At 41.7% G+C, this 13,054-nt stretch overlaps 1 protein-coding gene across 3 annotated transcripts in view; it reads left to right on the plus strand.

The window, feature by feature from the left end:
* The window catches only part of CDHR2 (cadherin related family member 2), a 370,864-nt gene that overhangs the window by 280,416 nt on the left and 77,394 nt on the right, over positions 1-13,054 (plus strand). For all 3 annotated transcript variants that reach the window (XM_073545075.1, XM_073545074.1, XM_073545073.1), the window contains exon 18: positions 12,588-12,657. In XM_073545075.1, coding sequence (XP_073401176.1) covers positions 12,588-12,657 — 70 coding nt within the window. The remainder of the gene's footprint in view (positions 1-12,587; positions 12,658-13,054) is intronic.

The raw sequence follows: 13,054 nt of genomic DNA on the forward strand, positions 1-13,054 counted from the left end.
TATCGGAATTCCGATACCGACTTCCGATATTTTTTCAATATCGGAATTCGGCATCGGAATCGGAAGTTCAAAGTTGATTGACAGACTGACGTCATCATGATGCGCGGTGTGTGCGCATCATGATGCGCCGTCATTTCGGGCCTTCCGGGGGTCTCTGCCGGCCTGCCGGGGGGCTGTGCCGGCCTGCCGGGGGGCTGTGTGGACTGCCCGGGGTCTGTACCGGCCTGCCGGGGGGCTGTGCCGGCCTGCCGGTGTTCTGTGCACCCTGTGGGGGTCTGTACCGGCCTGCCGGGGGGCTGTGCCGGCCTGCCGGTGGTCTGTGCACCCTGTGGGGGTCTGTACCGTCCTGCCGGGGGGCTGTGCCGGCCTGCCGGGGGGCTGTGCCGGCCTGCCGGGGGGCTGTGCTGATGTCCGGGGGTCTGTGCAAGCATCGTCCGATGGGACTACAAGTCCCATCGGGCGATGCCTGCTACCATGACAGTGATTGACACATTAGCCAATGATGGGACAGTAGTAGTCCCATCATCCGGCTAATGTGTTAAATGTTAAAAAAAAAAAAAAAAAAAAAAAAATACTACATACATACTACATGCATGCAACATACATACTACATGCTACATACATACTACATACATACTACATACTACATACATACTACATACATACTACATACATACTGCATGCTACATACATACTACATACATACTACATACATACTACATGCATGCTACATATATACTACATACATACTACATGCATGCTACATACATACTACATGCATGCTACATACATACTACATGCCACATACATACCACATACATACTACATACATACTACATACATACTACATGCTACATACATACTACATATATACTACATGCATGCTACATACATACTACATGCTACATACATACCACATACATACTACATACATGCTACATACATACTACATATATACTACATGCATGCTACATACATACTACATATATACTACATGCATGCTACATACATACTACATGCTACATACATACTACATACATACTACATACATGCTACATGCTACATACATACTACATATATACTACATACATACTACATACATGCTACATATATACTACATGCATGCTACATACATACTACATGCTACATGCATGCTACATACATACTACATACATACTACATGCTACATACATACCACATACATACTACATATATACTACATGCTACATACATACTACATACATACTACATGCTACATACATACCACATACATACTACATACATACTGCATGCTACATGCATGCTACATACATACTACATACATACTACATACATGCTACATGCTACATACATACTACATATATACTACATGCATGCTACATACATACTACATATATACTACATGCATGCTACATACATACTACATGCTACATGCATGCTACATACATACTACATACATACTACATGCTACATACATACCACATACATACTACATATATACTACATGCTACATGCATGCTACATACATACTACATACATACTACATGCTACATACATACCACATACATACTACATACATACTGCATGCTACATGCATGCTACATACATACTACATACATACTACATGCTACATACATACCACATATATACTACATACATACAATACATTCATACAATACATACATAGACATACAGTACATATAACATAGAGTAACATACTTACCAATACTTGTCACATTGTTCCCCGAAGCCATTGTCTTTTCCGGAATAAATATTAACATAACAAACCACAAAAATACTCACCCACGATCCGAAGCAGTCCACGAGTGTGTCCCACGACGATCTTGGGTAGAGAACGGCAGCATCAGCTGTTGCTGCCGTTCTCTACGGGCTGCAGGAATCCAATGACGGAAGGTAGGTATCCTTCCGCACTGTATTCCTCCGCCACTTAAAAAAAAAAAAGTCCCTAGTCTCACTTTATGCCATTGCTGCGTGGCATAAAGTGAGACTAGGGACTTTTTTTTTTTTTAAGTGGCGGAGGAATACAGTGCGGAAGGATACCTACCTTCCGTCATTGGATTCCTGCAGCCCGTAGAGAACGGCAGCAACAGCTGATGCTGCAGTTCTCTACCCAAGATCGTCGTGGGACACACTCGTGGACTGCTTCGGATCGTGGGTGAGTATTTTTGTGGTTTGTTATGTTAATATTTATTCCGGAAAAGACAATGGCTTCGGGGAACAATGTGACAAGTATTGGTAAGTATGTTACTCTATGTTATATGTACTGTATGTCTATGTATGTATTGTATGAATGTATTGTATGTATGTAGTATATATGTGGTATGTATGTAGCATGTAGTATGTATGTAGTATGTATGTAGCATGCATGTAGCATGCAGTATGTATGTAGTATGTATGTGGTATGTATGTAGCATGTAGTATGTATGTAGTATGTATGTAGCATGCATGTAGCATGTAGTATATATGTAGTATGTATGTGGTATGTATGTAGCATGTAGTATGTATGTAGCATGCATGTAGTATGTATGTAGCATGCATGTAGTATATATGTAGTATGTATGTAGTATGTAGCATGCATGTAGTATATATGTAGTATGTATGTAGCATGTAGTATGTATGTAGCATGCATGTAGTATATATGTAGTATGTATGTAGCATGTAGTATGTATGTAGCATGCATGTAGTATGTATGTAGCATGCATGTAGTATGTATATGGTATGTATGTAGCATGTAGTATGTATGTAGCATGCATGTAGTATATATGTGTTATGTATGTGGTATGTATGTAGCATGCATGTAGTATGTATGTAGTATATATGTAGTATGTATGTAGCATGTAGTATGTATGTAGTATGTATGTAGTATATATGTAGTATGTATGTAGCATGTAGTATGTATGTAGCATGCATGTAGTATATATGTAGTATGTATGTAGCATGTAGTATGTATGTAGCATGCATGTAGTATATATGTAGTATGTAGCATGTAGTATGTATGTAGCATGCATGTAGTATATATGTAGTATGTAGCATGTAGTATGTATGTAGCATGCATGTAGTATGTATGTAGCATGCATGTAGTATATATGTGTTATGTATGTAGCATGTAGCATGCATGTAGCATGCATGTAGTATGTATGTAGTATATATGTGGTATGTATGTAGCATGCAGTATGTATGTAGCATGCATGTAGTATATATGTAGTATGTATGTTGCATGTAGTATTTATGTAGTATGAATGTAGCATGTATGTATTATGCATGTTGTATGTATGTAGCATGTAATTTTTTTTTTTTTTTTTTACATTTAACACATTAGCCGGATGATGGGACTACTACTGTCCCATCATTGGCTAATGTGTCAATCACTGTCATGGTAGCAGGCATCGCCCGATGGGACTTGTAGTCCCATCGGACGATGCCTGCACAGACCCCCGGAGCCTGCACAGACCACCGGCAGGCCGGCACAGACCACCGGCAGGCCGGCACAGCCCCCCGGCAGGCCGGCACAGCCCCCCGGAGCCTGCACAGCCCCCCGGCAGGCCGGCACAGCCCCCCGGCAGGCCGGCACAGCCCCCCGGAGCCTGCACAGACCACCGGCAGGCCGGCACAGACCACCGGAGCCTGCACAGACCCCCTGGCAGGCCGGCACAGCCCCCCGAAAGGCCCGTACAGACCCCAGAGAGGCTGTACAAGGGCAGGAAAGGGTTTTTCTTATTCCGATACCGGAAGTCCCATAGACTTGAATGGGACTTCCGGTATCGGAATCGGCGATACCGATACTTTTTTTAAAGATCGGCCGATACCATCCGATACGATACTTTGAAGTATCGGACGGTATCGCTCAACTCTAGTCACAAGGTGAAAGGAAGTGACGTGTTCATTAAGAGACCACGTCACTCAATGGTTCCTCCTTCCACAGCTGCTCACTAATTGTGAATACGCACAAGCAATTAAAAAAAAACATTATCAAAGTGCACAATGTGTACTAACAAAAGAAAAAGAAAAAAGAACAATAAACAGAAACTATCAAAATGCAATAAAAATTCAGATAAGAATTGTGACAGAACAAATTATGACAGAAATTAAATATAACAGAAAAATACAAAGAGAAAAAAATTTGGCAAAGAGAAAAAGGAAACCCTTTTTTTGCTGTAAATAATAAAAAATCTGCTATCTTTAAGTTAGCATCATCATAAACAACTGACAGATTACAGATTTCATAATAGTAGTATACAACACAAGTATATATTAGTACCTGAAACATACCTATGTCATGTGTGGCCAAATGTGTAAACAAAAAACACACAAAATAGATCATAAGCCATGAACAAGAAATGAAAAACACAGTATGAAGTGAAAATGGTAATATTGCTCTACACTATCCTCTTCCATCCCAACATATCAGTGCATATCATGTGTAAATACAAAATTCTTAAAAGGAAAAAATATGTATACACAGAAAAATATTTTACTAGTCAATGAAGGATGGTTTAAGAACAAAAATGACTCATACTATGTAATCAGAGAGAAATCCGGGATTAAAGATTCCTTATCCATGTGAAAGAAGCATATGTAATCAATGAAAAAAACGCATGTAATCAGAGAAAAAAAAATATTGTCCAAAATAAAATATTCCTCATCGATGTGAAAAATGCACGTGTATGCATACACATATTCGCAACACTGCAGAGTATGATAGTGTACCAGTCATCCAAAATATGCTAAGTTATCATAAGCTATGGAAATACAAAAGTTGTCAGATAACAAATAAATAAAATAAATTAATAACTAGCACTGGAGAATGTAAAACACGATCCTGAAAAAGACTTCTCTGAAGTGTCCACAAGTACTTCTCACAAAAAGACAGACATGTCTATCCGGTCATTGAATCCGGTAGGACCCATGGAACAGGTGTCCATAATCCACCTGGACTCACATCTTAACAAGATATTGTGTAAATTCCCTCCCTGGGGAGGCAAAGACACTTTTTCAATTCCCGCGAAGAACATTGGGGTCACCTCTATGCACATCCCTAACATGATTTATTAGGCGAGGTACTCCTTTCCCACTTAAAATGGATTTGTAATGTTCCCTAAAACGTATGTATAGAGGACGTATTTTTCCTATATAGTGGAATCGACACGGGCAGAATAAAACATAAACCACATATTTTGTCTTACATGTAATAAACTCAGAAACTGTATGACTGATCGCACCAATATGAATAGTACGATCAGTACAATGGAACTCACAATAGGGGCAATGGCCACACTTGAAGTTTCCCTTAAGGATCCCTCCAGTTAACCAATTGTCATGTTTTTTAACAATGCGATTTCTGACCAGTACATCTCTCAGTCTAGTACTGCATCTACATGATATGAGGGGTCCTCTGGAAACTATATCACTTAAGGTACTGTCACACTTAGCGATGCACCAGCAATCCCGACCAGCGATATGACGCGGTCAGGATCGCTGGTGCATCGCTAAGTGGTCGCTAGTGAGCTGCCACACAGGCAGATCTCACCAGCGACATAGCAGGGGTCGGGGGTCGCTACTTACCTGTCAGACAAGGCGATCCTGATGTCCTCCCGCCCGCGTCCACGCGTTGTTCGTCTCCACAGCAGGAAGCCCCAGCAGGAAGCTGACGACGAGAAACGGTCCAGGACGTTCTCGCGCGATCAGCGATAACCAGCGGGGGAGCGGTCGAAGGTAAGTATCAGACATAGCGATATCGCTAGCAATATCGCTATAACGTCACAAAAACCAGTGCTAGCGATATCACTTAGTGTGACAGGCCCTTTAAACCTTTGTCCCTCTCCAAGGTATGCCAGTGTTTTCTTATGGCCGCCCGGATCTGTCGATCCATAGGACTAAAACCATGGCAAAACGTAAATTTTTTCTTTTTCTTATCCTCTTTCTTTATACTAGAAATATCCTGTTGACGTTTGTTCCCATACTCTTGTTCAACTCTTTCCAGTGTGGTATCTAATATAGCATTGGGGTACCCTCTTTGTTGAAACCTGTGATATAAATCCTTGGACTGTGTCATGAAACCCTCTGTTGTATTATTGATACGGCGTACTCTCAAAAATTGGCTATATGGAAGAGAATTTTTTGTGTGAGGGGGTGGAAACTATCATAATGCAATACCACATTGGTGGCTATGGATTTCCTAAAAACAGATGTGCATATCTCCCCCTCCCGTATTTCCACCAAAACATCCAGGAATTCCAAACGAGAACCTCCAAACACATAAGTAAATGATATGTTCATCATGTTTGTGTCATTAAGCTGACTAACAATACTTTCAAAATGTGCCCTAGAGCCGTCCCAGACGATAAATATGTCGTCCACATATCTCAAATAAAGTTTAATATGTTGGAGAAAACAGTTGTTATTATAAATGTATTTCTCCTCAAACACACCAAGAAATAAATTGGCCAAAGTGCATGCTACCAGAGTCCCCATCACGGTCCCCACATTTTGTAGGTACCATGTATCCTCAAACATGAAATCATTATGCGTGAGTATGAAAGATGTAGCTTCTCAAACAAAATCAATAAAATCCAGCTCCTTATCCATGGTATTGAGAATCTCTCTAATGGTATCCACTCTCAATTTCTGAGGAATCCTCGTATACAGGCTCTCCACGTCTATAGATGCTAACATGAATCCAGGTTGCCAATCAAAGTTCTGAATAACACACAGAAAATCATTAGTGTCCTTTATATATGAAGGAATGTCTTTCAACATAGGACGTAACAGCCAATCAATATACTGGGATAGGGGTTCCGTGTTAGACCCTATCCCTGAAACGATAGGGCGTCCTGGGGGCCAACTCAAGGATTTATGAATTTTCGGTACATGGTACCAGTGTGACCACGTGGGCAACTTCGGCAGCAATTTTTCAGCTTTTTTGTGGGTTATGACCTTTAACAAAACATATTTTCTCAACAGGGACCTTAAATCTCAATTATACTTATGCGTGGGATCTCCTTTTAATTTAGTGTACGTTGCAGTGATAGAAAGCTGCTGGTATGCTTCAGTTAAATACATATTCCTGGAAAGCAGCACCGTGTTCCCTCCTTTATCCGAAGGTCTCACAATGGTGTCTGACCAATTCTTAATTTCCTGCAATGCTTGTTTCTCCAAAACCGTCAAATTGGGAGGCGCTTTGGGATAAATGACCGCCTCAACATCTTTAATAACTAGTGTCTCAAATAAATCTATAATGTTTCCTGGCGAGGTGGGCGGCACCCCTCCTGTGAACGTTGTTTGTGCTGCCTGTGTGATATCACCTAATTGCGTGTTAGAATCAGTAATACTGAGTAAAAGCGCTGCATCTGCTCGTGTATCTGTTAGTGCCCCGGTACCTGCCATGAATCCCAATGGACTGACTGTGCACTATGATTCACCTGACAATGTGGAACTGGTTGATGATTTAGACAGAAAAGTTTTATGTAAATGAATCTTCCTAATAGATTTAAACAAGTCGATCCTAAAATCTGTCATGTCAAATTCCTGTGGTATATTTAGACTCTTAGACAATAATGAAAGATGTGCCTCATTCAATGTATGCTCTGTCAAATTTATGACCGAAAAAACCTGAGAGTCCCTTAATGTCTCTGTCTCCTTGAGACCTGTTTCCTCTTGCGGTACCGGCTCGTGTTTCTTCCTCCCTCCTCTCCTGATACTCCGCCTAAAGGGGCACTGGGTCCTGCTGTGCTGTCATCAGGCTGGAGTTGTAAAGCAGGTGAGCCGATCGTGCTGATAACTCCCTCACTCAGGCTGGAATCTGAATCGGTGGTTAAATAGTCTTTTTTATGTGAAATCTGCTTGTTCCTGAAAGCAGGACGCCTGTGTCTACTTTTTCCATATTGACCTGAGTTATTAAACGTGCGCTGTCTATTCCAATTGAAAATCTGACCATTTGCAAAATCCTGTTTATCACGTAAAAATTTGTCTCGTTTTCTGGATTTAATCTCTGCCTGTATAGGAATTAATCGACTGTCCATTTTCTTATTAAATTGTATCCATTGGCTTTCTGTAAGTCTGTTTTTTAATTCCTCTTGTGCTTTCACTAATTCCATCTTCACCATGTCATAATTCTGTAAATTGGTTTTAAGCACAAGCTGTAACAAACCTTGTGAGCATTTAAGCAGAATCTTTTCCCACTCATTTCTGAATAATTCATTGTCACCAAAATCGGAAATATCCTTCCATACTCGTAAACCACGTGGGACTCTCCCACATTCACTATAAGATTTGAGTGACTTGTTCGTCCAAAAAAGTCTTATCTCTCTTTCTGGGCGGGTGATGTCTCCATTTCATCTGGTGAAAGAAAGAGGTAGAAAGACAATTTACCCCCTCACAGAGAGAGACCAGCCCCCACCATCCTCACAAAAGAGACAACGTTACGTCACCCAGATAAGCCCCACCCTCCTCACAGTGGCACACCAGGCACAAACTCTTGCTTAAAATCTACACCGCTATACACACAAAACTGCAGGAGTTAAAAGACATGCCCATCCCAAAGTCATGCCCCCCTGCGCCTATTGCTCCGGTGGTTTCTGTACTCTCCCTATAGACTCCAGGTGACTTTTTAATCTATGTTCCTCCAAAATGCTGCAGCATAAAACATACATGACTGCAGTCGTTTGGCCAAGCACAGTCTAATGCTGCCTGTGCTTTGGGCAGCATGAATCCAATAACAGCTGGTCCAGCTTTACCTGTAGGAAAACTTGGCAATTGCCCAAGCCCCCACCCCCTGGGGGGGCCCAGCAGGGCCGGACTGGGACAATAAAGCAGCCCTGCCACACAAAACCCCACCAGCCCACATACTCAACCACTCCCCACCCCCGATCAGTGAATTTTGCTATACTTTGTTGTCCCATCAACTATCCTCTTAAAGGTGTTATTTAAAGAGCAACATTTGAATGGCGCCGCAGTGCATATGATCGACCACAGGTCCATTTACATGGCACTCTTTAGAGCTCCAGTTCTCGGGATCATGGGGGTTCCAGCGGTTGGACCCCAGTGATTGAAAAGTTCTCAGGATAAGTGATTACTTGGGATAATCCATTTAAATGGGTTTTCCAATATTTTTTTTTATTTTACCATAGGAATACAGAAAATAATAAACCAGTATTCACCCTCCCAAAGACCAATGTCGCCTCTCCGAGAACAGGACAGGAGAAGTGGTACTGTGCAGTGTGTATACACAGGACAGGAGGAGTGGTACTGTGCAGTGTATATACAGGACAGGAGGAGTGGTACTGTGCAGTGTATATATACAGGACAGGAGAACTGGTACTGTGCAGTGTATATATACAGGACAGGAGACGTGGTACTGTGCAGTTTATATATACAGGACAGGAGAAGTGGTACTGTGCAGTGTATATATACAGGACAGGAGAAGTGGTACTGTGCAGGTATATATGCACAGGACAGGAGGAGTGGTACTGTGCAGTGTATATACAGGACAGGAGGAGTGGTACTGTGCAGTGTATATACACAGGACAGGAGGAGTGGTACTGTGCAGTGTATATATGCACAGGACAGGAGGAGTGGTACTGTGCAGTGTATATACAGGACAGGAGGAGTGGTACTGTGCAGTGTATATATACAGGACAGGAGAACTGGTACTGTGCAGTGTATATATACACAGGACAGGAGGAGTGGTACTGTGCAGTGTATATACAGGACAGGAGGAGTGGTACTGTGCAGTGTTTATATACAGGACAGGAGAACTGGTACTGTGCAGTGTATATATACAGGACAGGAGAAGTGGTACTGTGCAGGTATATATGCACAGGACAGGAGGAGTGGTACTGTGCAGTGTATATACAGGACAGGAGGAGTGGTACTGTGCAGTGTATATATACAGGACAGGAGAAGTGGTACTGTGCAGGTATATATACACAGGACAGGAGGAGTGGTACTGTGCAGTGTATATATACAGGACAGGAGAACTGGTACTGTGCAGTGTATATATACACAGGACAGGAGGAGTGGTACTGTGCAGTGTATATACAGGACAGGAGGAGTGGTACTGTGCAGTGTTTATATACAGGACAGGAGGAGTGGTACTGTGCAGTGTATGTATACAGGACAGGAGAAGTGGTACTGTGCAGGTATATATGCACAGGACAGGAGGAGTGGTACTGTGCAGTGTATATACAGGACAGGAGGAGTGGTACTGTGCAGTGTATATATACAGGACAGGAGAAGTGGTACTGTGCAGGTATATATGCACAGGACAGGAGGAGTGGTACTGTGCAGTGTATATACAGGACAGGAGGAGTGGTACTGTGCAGTGTATATATACAGGACAGGAGAAGTGGTACTGTGCAGGTATATATACACAGGACAGGAGGAGTGGTACTGTGCAGTGTATATACAGGACAGGAGGAGTGGTACTGTGCAGTGTATATATACAGGACAGGAGAACTGGTACTGTGCAGTGTATATATACAGAACAGGAGAAGTGGTACTGTGCATAGTATATATACTGGACAGGAGACGTGGTACTGTGCAGTTTATATATACAGGACAGGAGAAGTGGTACTGTGCAGTGTATATATACAGGACAGGAGAAGTGGTACTGTGCAGTGTATATATACAGAACAGGAGAAGTGGTACTGTGCATAGTATATATACTGGACAGGAGACGTGGTACTGTGCAGTGTATATATACAGGACAGGCGAAGGGGTACTGTGCAGTGTATGCAGTGTATATATACAGGACAGAAGGAGTGGAACTGCAGTGTATATATACTGGACAGGAGGAGTGGTACTGTGCAGTGTATATTCACAGGACAGGAGAAGTGGTACTGTGCAGTGTATATACAGGACAGGAGAAGTGGTACTGTGCATAGTATATATGCTGGACAGGAGACGTGGTACTGTGCAGTGTATACATACAGAACAGGAGAAGTGGTACTGTGCAGTGTATATATACAGGACAGGAGAAGAGGTACTGTGCAGTATATATATACAGGACAGGAGACGTGGTACTGTGCAGTGTATATATACAGGACAGGAGAAGTGGTACTGTGCAGTGTATACATACAGGACAGGAGAAGTGGTACTGTGCATAGTATATATACTGGACAGGAGACGTGGTACTGTGCAGTGTATACATACAGGACAGAAGGAGTGGTACTGTGCAGTGTATATTCACAGGACAGGAGAAGTGGTACTGTGCAGTGTATATTCACAGGACAGGAGAAGTGGTACTGTGCAGTGTATATTCACAGGACAGGAGAAGTGGTACTGTGCAGTGTATATACAGGACAGGAGACATGGTACTGTGCAGTGTATATATACTGGACAGGAGAAGTGGTACTGTGCAGTGTATATATACAGGACCGGAGGAGTGGTACTGTGCGGTGTATGTATACAGAATAAAGCCACACTGACATGTTCAGTATTTGGTCAGTATTTCACATCAGTCTTTATAAGCCCAAACCATGAGCGGGTGATAATACAGAAGTGGTGACGTGTTTCTATTATACCTTTCCTCTGATTGTCCACTCCTAGTTTTGGCTTATAAATACTGATTAAAATACTGAAGAAATACTGACCGAGTGAACGTGGGCTTAATACAGGTACACAGAATTCGGGTGGAATCACACTGGCATATGGCATCGGATGTGATAGGCTAATGATCCTCGGCACTTGCTCTGCTGCAAGCGTGATCCGAGTGTCAGTGCTCCGATGCTCTCACAACAGAGTGTTGCAGCACAGGTGTGGAGGCGACTGAGAAATTAATTTCTCCATCTCCTCAATGGTCTGACTCGACGTGTATCGGACTGCAACAACTGCTGAAAGAAAGAAAGAAAAAAACGATTGCACACGGATAACAAGTGAGAAGAAAATCGTACCATTTTTATGGATGAAGATGGAACCGATTTTTTCATACTCTGTTAGCCCATGTGGCAACATTTCACTTCCATGTCAGAGAAATGTTCTGTTGTGGATCCAAAACATTGCCACTTTTTTCACAATTAACCTTGGTAATATATATATTGTAGAGATGTTTATATAGTATGGCACTGTGTATATAGTGTGGAATTCACACTATATACACTGTCACATCTCTACACTATATAGTATATACACCGCTCTCTATTCCTTACCACAGTATATAATATAGAGCTGTGTATATCATTGATTCTAGCATATATTGTGGAACTATGTATACTTCTGTCCTGAATAAATGGAGTAACTCTCAGTATCTATTCTATTCTTATAGCATGACACTGTATGTGAACACATTGATCTATGAGTGATCGTCAGCCTGTATAAACAAGCGCCAAACGATGCGAATATTATCGCTCATGCTCATTTAAGGGCCTGAACTCAGCCCATGTAAATGTAGCCTAGATGTTTCTGTGTGATGGTACAATGTGAGAGCCTTTGAGGCCCCTCTTTTAACTTTTGCCCAGGGCCACACTTTGTCTATAACCTGCACTGAATAACAGGTTCCCTTTAAAAAGTATATGTCTGATGTCATATGGATTATGCTTTGTAATATAGAGTGGTATTTCATTATCTTTCAGGATCTTAATGACAATGGGCCAATTTTTTCTCAAGCTGAATACAATTTCACTGTAAGTGAGAGCACTCCAGGTAAGAAAATTGTTGTGTAAACCAATTTCAGTATCTATAAAAACATTATGTTAATACGTGTTGTAAGAGACTTACCATAAAGTTTCTAGAATTAGTTATGCAAATTGCGTTTTCAGAGAGGAGGAGGACTTGAACTCTAGTGTCACCTATTGGAAGTACCAATCCTAAAAGTCAATGTCGAGCCTTTTAACGAATCTTGCCATATCACTTAAGATAAAAGCCAAACCAGAAATCTCAATTTGCAGACACGGAATTGTAATTGTACGGAGTTGTTGGAAACATTATAGGACGCCTTTTTGAGACACTACTATTACTGTTAAGTGGTGTTCTATATCTGATTCTGCATTATAAAGCTATTGTCCCCTAAAAGCATTGTTCCTAAGGAAAATAAAAGTTT

Source organism: Dendrobates tinctorius, unplaced genomic scaffold (genome assembly GCF_039654945.1).
Source record: "Dendrobates tinctorius isolate UK_male_01 unplaced genomic scaffold, ASM3965494v1 ptg000139l, whole genome shotgun sequence".
Classification (NCBI taxonomy): domain Eukaryota; kingdom Metazoa; phylum Chordata; class Amphibia; order Anura; family Dendrobatidae; genus Dendrobates; species Dendrobates tinctorius.